Source organism: Rutidosis leptorrhynchoides, chromosome 3 (assembly GCF_046630445.1).
Source record: "Rutidosis leptorrhynchoides isolate AG116_Rl617_1_P2 chromosome 3, CSIRO_AGI_Rlap_v1, whole genome shotgun sequence".
Classification (NCBI taxonomy): domain Eukaryota; kingdom Viridiplantae; phylum Streptophyta; class Magnoliopsida; order Asterales; family Asteraceae; genus Rutidosis; species Rutidosis leptorrhynchoides.
The window spans coordinates 614361837-614374506 of NC_092335.1; the positions used below are offsets into that span (position 1 = coordinate 614361837).

A 12670-nucleotide genomic window follows, 5' to 3' on the forward strand; every position below is an offset into this window, starting at 1 on the left:
GCTATACTCGGATGATGGTTTCGGATTTTGTTCGTAGGTTAATTCGAGCATGGATTTCGGTGTTATAGGTTTTATAGTTTTGTTTCTTTTCTAGTCGACTTGTGTGTCGAGTTGTTTGTCTAGAGGTCGCGTAGTGAGTAGCTTGAGGCCGTGATATCGTTGTATTTTTCTTTCCGCTTTGTATTTCTAGTTTCTTGATAGCTTTTTCCATTTAGAAAATATTCTTACCAAGTTACCATTCAAAAGAAAATCACCAAACACTTTATTTTATACTCACTACGAGTCTTTCCACCTAAAGATATACTAAGTATACGATTGTTAAACTGGATTAGATAAATTTACCGGTGAGACTAACAAGGAAAATGTAACGTATAACAGTATAACACACTACTACCAAATAAGAAAAAAAGGGAGAATAATATGTATCGATGATTAGGGGTGTGCGTGGTACGGTTCAGGACCAAACTTGTTTGGTTCGGTTCCGTCTCGAATCTCAATTTGAAGCAAAACCATGGACTGAGGACCGGACCAAATATTATCGGTTCGGTTCGGGTATTTTTAGTGTTTTTTTGGTTTTGGTCCGGTTCGGTCCGTACCGAAGACCGAAAATCCGTAAAATTATGGACCAAGGACCGGACCGAAAAGCTCGGTTCGGTTCGAAATCGGTTCGGTCCGGTATGGTCTTCGGTTCTTTCCGTACCATGCACACCCCTATCGATGATCGATGAATAGGTCTAATTTTAATTTTAATAATTCTATTTAATTATACGAGTAATTATATTTGGAAATAAAAAAATAAATAGATTTCGAATGTGTTTTACGTTTTCAGAATAGCTGCTGGGTTGGATGGTTATGGACCTGCCGGAGTGCCCGGTATGTCTGGAAGCGTTCGACGGAGAATCCAGAATTCCACGTGTACTCGCCTGTGGTCACTCCACGTGTCAAATCTGCCTCCTCCACCTCCCTAAACCACCACTCTTTCCTTGTACCATACGCTGTCCTGCTTGTACTCAGCTCGTCACTTACCCTCAATCACCTTCTTCTTTACCTAAAAACATCGACTTACTCCGTTTCTCCTCTTCCTTTCCCCGATCATCAAACCCCAAACCCGAACCCGAACCCAAACCCAAACCCAAACCCAGACCCGACTTTGACTTTTTACCCAATTTATGGTCTCATGAATTTTACCACAAGTGGAAGCAATGGATTGTTCCTCAGGACTCTGAATTGATCAAAAGTAATCAAATTGTGAGTCTTTTCAAAATTGCTTCTTTTACTGATAATAATGATAATGATAATAATGATGATGATGATGATGATGATGATGAGTTTAAGTATAGTTATGTTGCTAAGGTTATGATGATTTTGTTTAAAATGAGGGATGAATGTTTAGTGGAACTCGATTTGATTCTAACTTTAGCTTCGAAGGAGTATCGAATTTGTAGTGCTTATGGGTTGTGGTATAACAATAAAGATGACTATTTGTATCTTGTGTGTGAAAGAAAACATACTAGTTTGTTGAATCTTACTGTTAAAGATGATGATTATGATGATATATCTAGTGTTGGTATGATTGGTATGGAATTATATGAAACATTTAGTCGATTACATGATGTCGGGTTAGTAAGTGGATGTACCTCGTTTTCGTGCTTCGTTATTGATGGTTTTGGCCATATGCTTATTGATTTAAATCAAGTGTTGATTGATGGAGAAAGAGTTCAAAAAATAATCAAAGATAGTATAAGGTCGGAAATGGACTCGAATGATGTTGATTTGGAGTCTCATGTATATCCTAGCCCAGAGGTGTTGGTTGAGTTAATACGGAAAGAGGCTGTTGACTTTGACTTTGACATGTCAAAATGTACGGTGGGCTTTAGTTCTGATGTATGGTCGCTAGCTTGCGTTTTACTTTCGTTTCTATTGGGAATGTCTTTTGTCGACGAGACACGCGGTTTTTTGTCTAGTTATATACTTAAATTGGTTCATGGAAACACGTGTGAGTGTGAAGAGTTATACGCGACATGGTTGGATAATGTTTCGGGTTTTTTAGATGGTAAATTGGGTTTGGAATATACATTGATGAAGGAGTTGTTGCAAAAATGTTTGTGTTTCGACCCTAAGGATAGACCACTTGTCAATGATGTTTGGAAATTTATGCGTGGTTTGATTATTAAACCAAAGTTGGATGTAATTTCGAGTAGCGAACAAAAAGCAACAAATGAGAGCACAAGTCGGTGTTTGGTTCTAGCAGACTTAATCGGGTCGTCGAATAAAACCGTAAAAAACGATGAGACTGGCGCAATGAATGATTCAAGAGATGATAATGTGGTGGTTGAGAGCGATGTCATCGAAGGTGTTCGTAAGAGTTCTCTATCGTGCATCGAAATGAAAGGTCATCTTGATTGCATATCTGGTTTAGCAATTGGAGGTATATCAATTTCTCTATGACTTTCGTGTTACTATTTATAGTGTTGGAATATCATCAATTAATCCATCATTAAAATTTTAAAAGTGTTATTGACTTATTGCTACTATCAGTTGTAAAGAAAATTTAAAACAAGTTTAGTTTGTGGTTAGTTTGGTATTAATAAAATTTCTGTTTTGTTCTTTGTGAGTCAAGTTACTGAAAAGGTTTTTGTATTTTTATTTTATTTTTTTATTTTTATTTTTTTTTGCCAACTCTCCTTCTCATTTTAACTAAATTTTAAAAAATTGATGGAAATTAATAGATTTATTTTTTATATACTACTTGCTATGTACTATTATTCTAGGAAAGTTTGAAACTTTACACATCTCCAGAAATAAAGACATAAACTTGATCAATCGTTTTAATTTTAATTTTCTTTTTCTTTTATTTTTGTTTTATCATGATTGATCGTTAGAAAATTTGGTGGTCAAAAACATTAACATTTGTTTCAATTTTGTAGGAGGTTTCCTTTTCAGCTCCTCATTTGATAAAACAGTTAACGTGTGGTCCCTCCAGGTATGCATCTTGATACGATATTGTTGGTTATTCATACTAAATAGATTATTAATTAATTAATTGTATTTCTATCATTGTACTGAGTGGTATGGTGTGTTATCTAGGGTTCAAATCGTGTGCATACATTCAAGGGCCACGAGCATAAGGTGATGGCTGTTGTTTATGTAGACAGTGAACCACCTTTATGCATAAGTGCTGATAATGGAGGTGATATATTCATCTGGGCCGTTAATCTTCCTTTTGACGAGAAGCCCGTTAAAAGACTTAACGAGGAAAAAGATTGGCGTTACTCTGGTGTTCATTCCCTAGCAGTTTCGTCAACATCTGGATATCTTTATACAGGCAGTGGTGATAAGTCAATAAAAGCATGGTCATTGAATGTAAGGCCAATAATAAAAAATATGTGTGTGTGTGTGTGTGCGCGCAATAAGCAGATAAGCGCTTAAATAGACAATCATAACACCCCCTTTACGTATTTGTGGATATCCAACCGACTTTAAGATAAAAACCAGATTATCTTTTATTGAAAAGGTTGAAATTTACATGAAAATGTCAGTTGGTCTACGTGTCATCACTCGAATGGGTGAACTGTATAGTTTATCACCAATACCCACTCTGATCTTAATCTTTGTTTGTCAGGATTATAGTTTATCATATACGATGAATGGTCATAAGTCGGTGGTGTCTACTTTAGCCGTTTGTAATGAGGTTCTTTATAGTGGAAGCTGGGACGGAACGGTTCGGTTATGGTGTCTAAGTGATCATAGTCCATTAGCAGTTTTAGGCGAAGAAAGGCCTGTCGCCTCTGTTTTATCGGTTGCTACTCATACCCACACTCTTGTTGCAGCTTATGAAAATGGATCAATAAAGGTTTCTAACATCCTAACTCGCTTTTAATTTCGATAACAAGTATTCATTATAGTGGTATCGATTCTCATTTAATCTATTCCTTGTATGTTCCTGGATCTTTTTTCTTTTCTTGTTTGTGATGAACTGTCAAGTGTTAAATTTGAGCTATGGGTGTTCATCGATTTGGTTTTTGGTTCCTCAGTCTATTAGGTTCGGTTTGTTCAGTTTAAAAACTTATGGAGGCAAAACCAAAAACCGAAAACCAAATTTGAATTCGGTTTGGTTTCGATTATAATCGAAAAACCAAAAAACTATATTCTAACCAAAATATTCATAAGAAATACATCCATTTGATTTTAAATTTCATTTTTTGTCTCTATATATTACTTATTTAATATTTAATATATTATTAGCTGAATTCGGTTAAACTGAATTCAAAAAAGTAAAACCAAAAACCGAACCTAAAACCGAATTATAATTCGGTTTGGTTTTTGGGTTAATCAGTTTAAAACCAAATATTGAACACCCTAATTTGAGCCTCTATCCAGATCTGGTTCCACCATTCACAGTAAATAAGAATATAAGCATTTTGATTTTATTTTCTTTTCAAAATCACAAAACTTGTCGGGACAAGAATTTATGTTTTTGAGACTCAAAAGTTATCATTTTTTTACATTTATACTTGTTTTATCAAGTGGAGTAATAAATATTATTTATCTCAGGTATGGAACAAGGATGTGTTTTTGAATTCCATATCGCCACACTCGAGCTCTATCTTTTCGATTTGCATGGAAGGACCATGGTTGTTTAGCGGTGGTTGGAACAAGACTATTGTGGTACAGGTAAATGATTAATACACACTTTCATGAATCTATATATATTTGTTTTTTTTTTTTTTTTTTAATATTATTATTTTTTTGTCTTGGTTCTTATAACCGTGTGTTTGGGTGAGGTGCAGAAATTATCAGGTAATGATGAATCTGGAGTAGAAGAAGTTACAGAAATTGGAAGTATTCAAGGTGACTCCGTTGTGACTGCGTTGTCTTATTGGGAGGGAAGACTTTTTGTTGGGCATGCGGATAGAACAATCAAGGTATCAAAAATCATTCATTGCTTGTTACATACGGTACATGAATATTAGCTTTAATATATTTTGTTTGTATCATTCTTTGTGGGACCAAGGTTGTAACAATCACTAATTAGGGTTAATCGGATGCTATCAAACTTTGAACTTGATCGATTTTGACCAATTTTAATCGATGTTGACCGACTAAATTTGACCGTATAAATCAGACTTTTGACCGATTTTGACTGGTGTTGACAAGCGTTGACTGATTAATTTGACTTTGGCAAGATTGTTCAGGCTGCTACTAAAACTGATTAATCGGGGATTAATCCGGATTTTACAAGCATGTTTGGAACTTAATTTATTTTGTTTGACCAAAAATAATACAGTACTTTTTAAGCTTGCAGTAACTCATACATTGTGTAGAGATATAAGATGCCATCAATCGTCATATTTGTTTCTGGAGTTCACTTTTGTGAACAAATAGAGGATGGACCCTCCTTAAATATATAAAAAGGTAGAAGGTTTTCCCTCTTCGGGCTATCCAGGAGGGCCAGTAATCCGACCCCATACTCTGATGTACGCAGCCCAGCAAGATTACTCCCTGGCTGTTTTCAACCCATCCCTCGCCACCACTAAATATTCTTCTCAGACGGGATTCGAACCTGAGACCTCTTGCAAGGAACTCAGGGCCCCAACCACTAGGCTATCTAGTGATGGTTAAATATTCTTCCCATAACGGGATTCGAACCCTCCTTAAATATATGTTCGATAATAACCACACAAGTGTAAACTAACAAACTTCTCAGTATTCTTTATTAATCTGTATGTTTTTTTCTTAAAAAGTGTTCTTTATTGTGATGCAGTTAGCAATTAGCAAATAAAAGAAAACTTGACCCACAACATTTCATAGTTACTTGGTCATTAAGGAGGATTAGAGTTTTAGTCATTATGAAGTCATCTGATTGAAGTCATTATCGTTAAATATATAGTTTTCTTACAATATTAGATTGGGAATTAGGTTCATATTCGTAATAGTATCCTAGTAGGTTTATTGAATCTCTAGTATAAATAGGGCTTTAGTATTTAGGTGTCCATTATGTTTATTTGATTTATAATAAGAGTAAAGTTTTCATAGTCCTTGGGTGGTTTTTCTTCATCAAGTATTATGATAATACATTTTGTTCCATATAAAAACACGATAGTAGTTATTTTATTGATAACGTCCGACAATGTATGAATTGTCTAATCTGTAGCTTTGTGCTACATCATATTGACACGTATTTGGTGTAGATGATTATACTTTTCCCTAGCCTCTTAATACTTTTTTGGTGTGTTAACCCAGGTTTGAAGAAAATTATCAAACCGTTGATATATTCATGTCACATTTTGTAACCACTATGAGTTTGATAATATTTTGCAGGTGTACAGTTTTGGAGGATGATTCAAAACCTATTTGGAAGATGTTTGCCGGATATTTGCAATGCACTGCTCTTGGATTTTTCTAAGGTTGTCGGTGAAGACATGATCGTTTATGTGAATTATTTCATCAAAGCACAATATTGTTCAATAGAGGTATCTTTTTCCGGATACAATATTATACAAAAACATACATGTATATATCTATACACGTACGCAAATGCACAAAGTATAGACGTCTCCTAGGTCTGACTTTTTGTTCACCTTCGTCATACATATAGTGATATAGTTAAGAGGTCATAGCATGGCTAAATGGTGTCTCTATCACCATCACCGTTTTCTGGAAATAAACCCCATGGTGAATGCCATAGGGACGGGTCTAATGCATGTAAACCCTACTGATATAACCAAAAACGAAAGTAGCCTTATATTACAAACTAATATTTAAAATTATTATATAGTAATTCGATAAATTATAATGTCTTATGTGGGTAGATCAGTCTAATCGATTTAAAAGAAAAACATGATGTGGGATGGTGAATAAGCTGTCTCCTTCTTCCATCCTAAAAATGTGATCTTGCCTATTAAACATTTACATTTAGCTTCTACTTCACTTTATTTATATTCTTCTAAACTCATATTTTGAATAATGAGTCGAGTTTACTCCTGGGCACGCAGTTGGGGGCGGGTGTAACTGTGTAGCAGATGAACGCGTGGATGGTTAAGTCCCCTAGGTGATCCTAACAGCTGTGTAAAAAAAAAGTTCTTTTATACGATGTATGTAAGTAAGGAAAACATTTAATGCATTGCAGCCACATTCATAATCTAAAAAGTGTAGAACTCACTCCCAAAAGCTAGCATGAAGGAGCATAGAATGATATAACAAACTTACAATGATATAACATTGTTTGAGTACAATGTAATAAACCAATCTCATACTTCAACGATGTGTGATCGTAACAAACTTACAATGATATAACATTGTTCGAGTACAATGTAATATTGGTGACATTATTATTTCTTTTATAATTATAATAATGCTATATCACAAAAATCTATAATACATATACATGGGTGCACCCGTGGGTAGATATAGCCATATAGGTACTAGTTTGTATTTGGTGATTTGGTGGTCACGAGGAGTCAGTCAGACTATTACATCTTCTTCTGCAACCTCTGTTACAATGATGTATGATTCTAACGTACTATCACTACCCACTTTCTTCTTGCATTCACCATCCCGATTTTGTTTTCCGCTCAATCTTATCGCATTACTCCGTATAATTTATACGGAGTAATTTCTACTGAGTACATTAAAAAACAAAACTATCCTTCCGTACTCTACTTACCTTTTTATTTATTTTATTAAAATGAGGCTGAAGAACCATATGTCTAAACACGTCATTGATATACATTTGTAAATGATTAATTAAGTTTTGGGTACATTTAGCTTCGTATGGATCACTATAGACCATACAAAGTTGTTTAAGCATTAGCCAAATTATCACAGTGGTACACATTGACTTGGACGTTGCGGTTCGCCATGTGAAAGCCTTTGCCAAAATTGGCATAGGTTCAAATCTAGGATTTACAACCCCAACGGGTTGGTTTGATGGGTTTTCTAAGAAAATACATGATTTAAGTGTTTCTACCTATCTACACCTTTGCCAAATTACACTAAAAAAATGATGAACACCTTTAGATTAAAAACTTAAGTATTAGAAAACGTTTGATCTTAGACCTGACCCAACCCGACTCGTTTGCCATGTATAGTCTAAATACATTAAATTTTCATATTGCTTTGATGATTGTTTGTCTGGATCACTAGAGACGATACAAAGCTATTTAAGCATCAGCCAAATTACACTTTAAAAAGTTGATTACCATTTAAAACTAAAGTATTAGAAAACAATAACAGAGAAAAAGAACATAGACATACATTAGAATAACAGTTAGCTGTTTTATTTAGGGTCCTAGCTAGATAATTAAGTTGATGAACAACATAAAATTACAACTAATTAGCATTAATATATAAAAATAATTAAATGTAGTAGTAATAAGTAATAAGTACTAAGCCAAGAGCCAAAAGTCCTTGTGCCATCTAGTGCTAATGAGATATCCACCAACCCCTCCGCTCTGTTTTTTAACTCCAATTGTTAAGCATTCTACCCTGTTGATGCACTCCTCCACAAATTTCTCTGTGCTACTCATACCTCCAAAGCTACAACACAAACAAACAATTATTGGCCCCTTTGTCATTATTTAATATTATTATAATGTACTCTACTACTGTATCAATCATTGAAACCTAGCCTTTAAGTTTATCAGTTTTATTGGAGTACAAATCATAAATTCAACTTCAATGTATGATACAACATGTAAAAGTACAGTGACACAGCTGGATTAAAAAAAGATACTGTAGTACATTATCTCATCTACATATGAGATAAATTATATACTCGGTAGTAATGTAAAGCAGTAGAGTATTTTGAGCATTTAAAATTATTCTTTAAATTTAAACGAGGTTATAGATTTGATGAATGATTGATTAATATGATCTGGTTTTGTACCATGGACGCCCCTACTGAAAACTAAAAAGGTTGTGCCGAAAAAAGTGGAGAAAATAAAAACATAAAGAAAGAAAAAAAGAAGTGGGTCCAACCAAGTAACCGTTCTCAAACTATAACGCTCCACTCTCACACCATAACGCTCCGCTAGAGACATTGTGAATGAAATTAAATGATAGGTGGGATGTTACAAACTGTTTAAATAACTATGGGGTGGTGGTGACATGGTAAGACTCTGGTCTTTCAATGTGAAGGTTCGATTACTGCAATTCACAAAGTTATTCTCTCTAGTGGCCATAGAGGTTCGCCTGCAATGACTCTGGACTGCTCGTAAAGCGGGTATTTGCATTGGGATTAGTCAGCTAAAAAAAGTTAAATACCCAGGTTAATTAAAAAAAAAAAAAAAACTGTGTAAATATACTAGTAATACATTTTGTAGAGATTGAATAGATTAATAAGGTGAGTCGTGGGACCCATGTGGCATCTATGTCACAAAACTTGGAATATGCAACCTTACATTAGTAGTACAAGATTGTGCAAACCAAAGTGTTGACTACAGTATATGATTAAAAATGAAAACCGTTGAATAATCAACACACGCAAAATAAATCCAAGTTAATGCAATTGATGCATTTCTCACCACTAGATCCAGGTTGAAACTTGAGAAAAGAACATGTCTCTATTTAAACAGTATTTTTAAAAATTTCACAGCCCTTTTGAAATTATCGGATGTCTGAAACCGTGAATCACGAAAGATTCTTTTTATCCCATTTTTTCAAAAGTTTTAGACAAACAAAACAAAACACATCTTACGTAAAATCACTTCTTGCAAAATGATAACGTGACATCAGATATTATTTACTATATCTTATACGTTCATTTGACCAACATGTGGGTTTTACCAAATGCTCAGTATTTTAATAGTGCCTCTACTATTCGGTATATTTCTAGTAATATTTTGAGTTTTTATTGTTACTATATTGGATTACATAAATACTACACTATGTCCTTGAATAAGTGTCCTTTAAGATCAGAGACATAAGATCAAATACATCTTCATTCATCCCCAATCATACACTATGAAATTGCACCATGTCCAGGTAAGGTTCTGTTTGTTTTTTACTGAAAGATTATTTAAGATGTTTTTAAATTAGATGTGAGTTAAATGTATGTATGATGAATAATAAAAGACTGTTTATATTTATGTCTGCAAATTAACTTAATCATGTTTACAAAACATACATATAAACATAAATCTAAGTCTACGAGTTTGGAGGCCGTTAGTTTATCTAATCTCCTAAAAAAACAAACTGCGGACGCACAAATAGACATAAAACATAGAGTAATAAAATTGTGTAGACTAGATAACAAACGTCGTCTTAATGTCCTTAAATAATACGTAGAATACTTTATTTCCTTAAAAAAAGTGCTCTTTACCAAAAAGACACCTAAATATGTGGACAGTTTATTTAAAGAGCCTAAGATGAGATATGATAAGAGTGCTCCCAACTTACCCGCCCTGGGGGCCGCCCAGGCCACCACCCACTTGGGCGCCGATGGCAGCGGACCGCCCAGGGTCTCGCCCACATGCTCGCCCAGCCCATCGTCCCTCTCTTCGTGCATCTGTGAAATATTTGTGGACGGTCGTCCAACTTTTTCTTTTTTTTTTTTAATTTATTTGTTTTATATTGTGAAGAAGATGAGTTAGAGGTAGATGAAGATATAATTTAAAGTGAAGAAGATGAATGCTATTTCTAATTTTTATTAATTGTGGGTCCACAAATTATGTGGTTAAAATGAGTTACAGCTTTACAGGTACTTTTTTATTTTATTTTATCTTTTTTGAGTAATATTTAATATTTATATTTATAATCAGTTTACTTTTTAAGTTTTTAATTAAATGCAATTTAATATTTAATAATTCTTTTAATATTACTAATAATAAAAGTATATTTAATTTAGTTAAAGTAATTAAATGTGTGTTCCAATTATTACGTGGAAGGAATGTCATGGTTGGGAGTGTTTAGTCCTGGATTTAGTCCTGGGAAGAAAGTGGGAAGGAAGTGCTGATGTGGCGCTGAGTACTTAGATGGAGGAACTTCTCCATTGGGAGCGCTCTAAGAGACATACTTCATTTGTCCAAGTGTTCTTTAAAATTTTTATTAACTTAACAAATACTCTCTCCGTTTCAAATTTATTGTTTTTAGATAAAAATCCACACAGATTAAGAAAAAGTAAATGACATATATATAATTTTTTGTTAACTTTGTGAGTTTTATCTTTTACTTATTTTTTTTATCTTACATCTATAACGTGAGAGGTCACAAGATAACTTTAACACATTATTCTTATCCATCTATAAAAGTGGAATTAATTTGCGACGAGGACTATTTGATAAATGTTAATTTTATAATTATATTTATATATTTAAGATAATTTTAACTGAATTTATTTAAGGATTACAAAGTAAATGGTTAGTAAATTTGATAAGTTTAGTGATATTTGGTACTGTAGTTAAACAGAAAGAGAGTAATCGATAAAAAAAAAATATATAAATTTAGAGAGTCATAATGATACCAACGAAGGAAAGAAGATGAATTCTTTTGACCCAAAACAAGCACCGACACTTCAAGCTTCTTCACTTGGTTCACAACTGTTGCTAGTTTTGGTCCTTGTATCACCAATGCCTCCACTTGTACCTGCCATTTACTAATTACTTCTTTCTTTCTTGCATTAATTATAGAAATCAATAATCCACTTACCAAAAAAATAAATATTAATAAAGAAATTAATACATAAAAAAATCAAGTACCTCAGGTTTACAAGCCTTGCAGAGATTAGCAAGTGAAGTGACCAACTGATTACTGAGAGAGGTAGAAGTAATATGAACTTGAAGAAGAGTAAGTATATCTCCTTTATTAGAGACATGTGTAAGTGCCCATAACATTGCCTCTTTTGAATGTACAGATTCATCAACTAAAATCATCACTCTTTTTCTTCTCTCCCCAACTACTACACCTTCCATTATATTATTATTATTATTATTGTTAATGTTATTGTTTTTGCAAGTGCTATTAATATCCCATGTGTTGGATGTGAATTGCCATCCTTGTTTTTCACTCATTTGCCTCACAAAAGATGATTCTTGCATTATTTATTTCTGGTGTTGGAGGGAAATGGGAATAGCAATGGATTGAAACGATGGTACAAGTAATAAGTTTTTGATTTATTACACTATAATAAAATAAAAATAATACAGTATGTAAATGTAAATATTTATAATGGTGAAGGTGGGTGTCACATGTGTGTGTGTCAGTGAGTGAATGAATGAGTGAGAAAGGTCACACGAGTAATATTATTACTCCGGTCTCCGGGTGTTTAAGAGGCATGACAACTATTATCTCCCAACTAGCTTTTTTTTTTTTCGTTTTGTACACTATTTATCATCAAAGACGTTTCGTGGCTTCTAGTCTCGACTTATGTTAAGAAGTGACTCCATATCTAACTTTAGAGAGTGTTTGATTGCTTCCTAATTAAATAGTTTGGCGTTGAATTTTGAATCATTCAGTTTGTTTCTTGCCTCTTAATGAATAATGTAGTACAATACCATTTACGATAACCAACAATTTTGGCTAAAACATGTGAAATTTGGATTGACCACCAAGTGTAAATTCTCCATTCGTCTTAAATCTATTATCTTCGCACAAAAAATACGGAGTTTAAGAAAAAGTGACTGTCGTGTATTTTTTTACTTACTTTTCAGTTTTTCCTTTACTTTTTACTTAT

General features: G+C 33.6%; 2 protein-coding genes across 2 annotated transcripts; one reads left to right on the top strand and one right to left on the bottom strand.

Moving 5' to 3' along the window:
• Nucleotides 1–802: 802 nt before the first annotated feature.
• Nucleotides 803–6574, top strand: LOC139898900 (uncharacterized). The gene is made up of 7 exons (XM_071881697.1): nt 803–2428; nt 2928–2983; nt 3088–3363; nt 3623–3853; nt 4555–4674; nt 4791–4925; nt 6322–6574. Exons 1-7 carry the CDS (start codon nt 847–849, stop codon nt 6340–6342), a joined length of 2421 nt encoding a protein of 806 aa, XP_071737798.1. The 5' UTR covers nt 803–846; the 3' UTR covers nt 6343–6574.
• Nucleotides 6575–8387: 1813 nt separating this feature from the next.
• Nucleotides 8388–12102, bottom strand: LOC139898901 (uncharacterized). Its single transcript, XM_071881698.1, has 3 exons — nt 11697–12102; nt 11462–11583; nt 8388–8538 (listed from the first exon to the last, which is right to left on the bottom strand). Exons 1-3 carry the CDS (start codon nt 12033–12035, stop codon nt 8388–8390), a joined length of 612 nt encoding a protein of 203 aa, XP_071737799.1. The 5' UTR covers nt 12036–12102.
• Nucleotides 12103–12670: the final 568 nt, after the last annotated feature.

What these genes read in the sequence shown, in the direction of transcription:
- LOC139898900 (XM_071881697.1), top strand. Translation starts at nt 847, where the DNA reads ATGGTTATGGACCTGCCGGAGTGCCCGGTATGTCTGGAAGCGTTCGAC. An exon ending in ACAAGACTATTGTGGTACAG is followed by an intron (nt 4,675 to 4,790) that starts GTAAATGATTAA and finishes GGTGAGGTGCAG; the next exon opens with AAATTATCAGGTAATGATGA. An exon ending in ATGCGGATAGAACAATCAAG is followed by an intron (nt 4,926 to 6,321) that starts GTATCAAAAATC and finishes AATATTTTGCAG; the next exon opens with GTGTACAGTTTTGGAGGATG.
- LOC139898901 (XM_071881698.1), bottom strand. Translation starts at nt 12,035, where the DNA reads ATGCAAGAATCATCTTTTGTGAGGCAAATGAGTGAAAAACAAGGATGG. An exon ending in GCAAGGCTTGTAAACCTGAG is followed by an intron (nt 11,584 to 11,696) that starts GTACTTGATTTT and finishes AGTAAATGGCAG; the next exon opens with GTACAAGTGGAGGCATTGGT. An exon ending in TCATCTTCTTTCCTTCGTTG is followed by an intron (nt 8,539 to 11,461) that starts GTATCATTATGA and finishes TTTGTGTTGTAG; the next exon opens with CTTTGGAGGTATGAGTAGCA.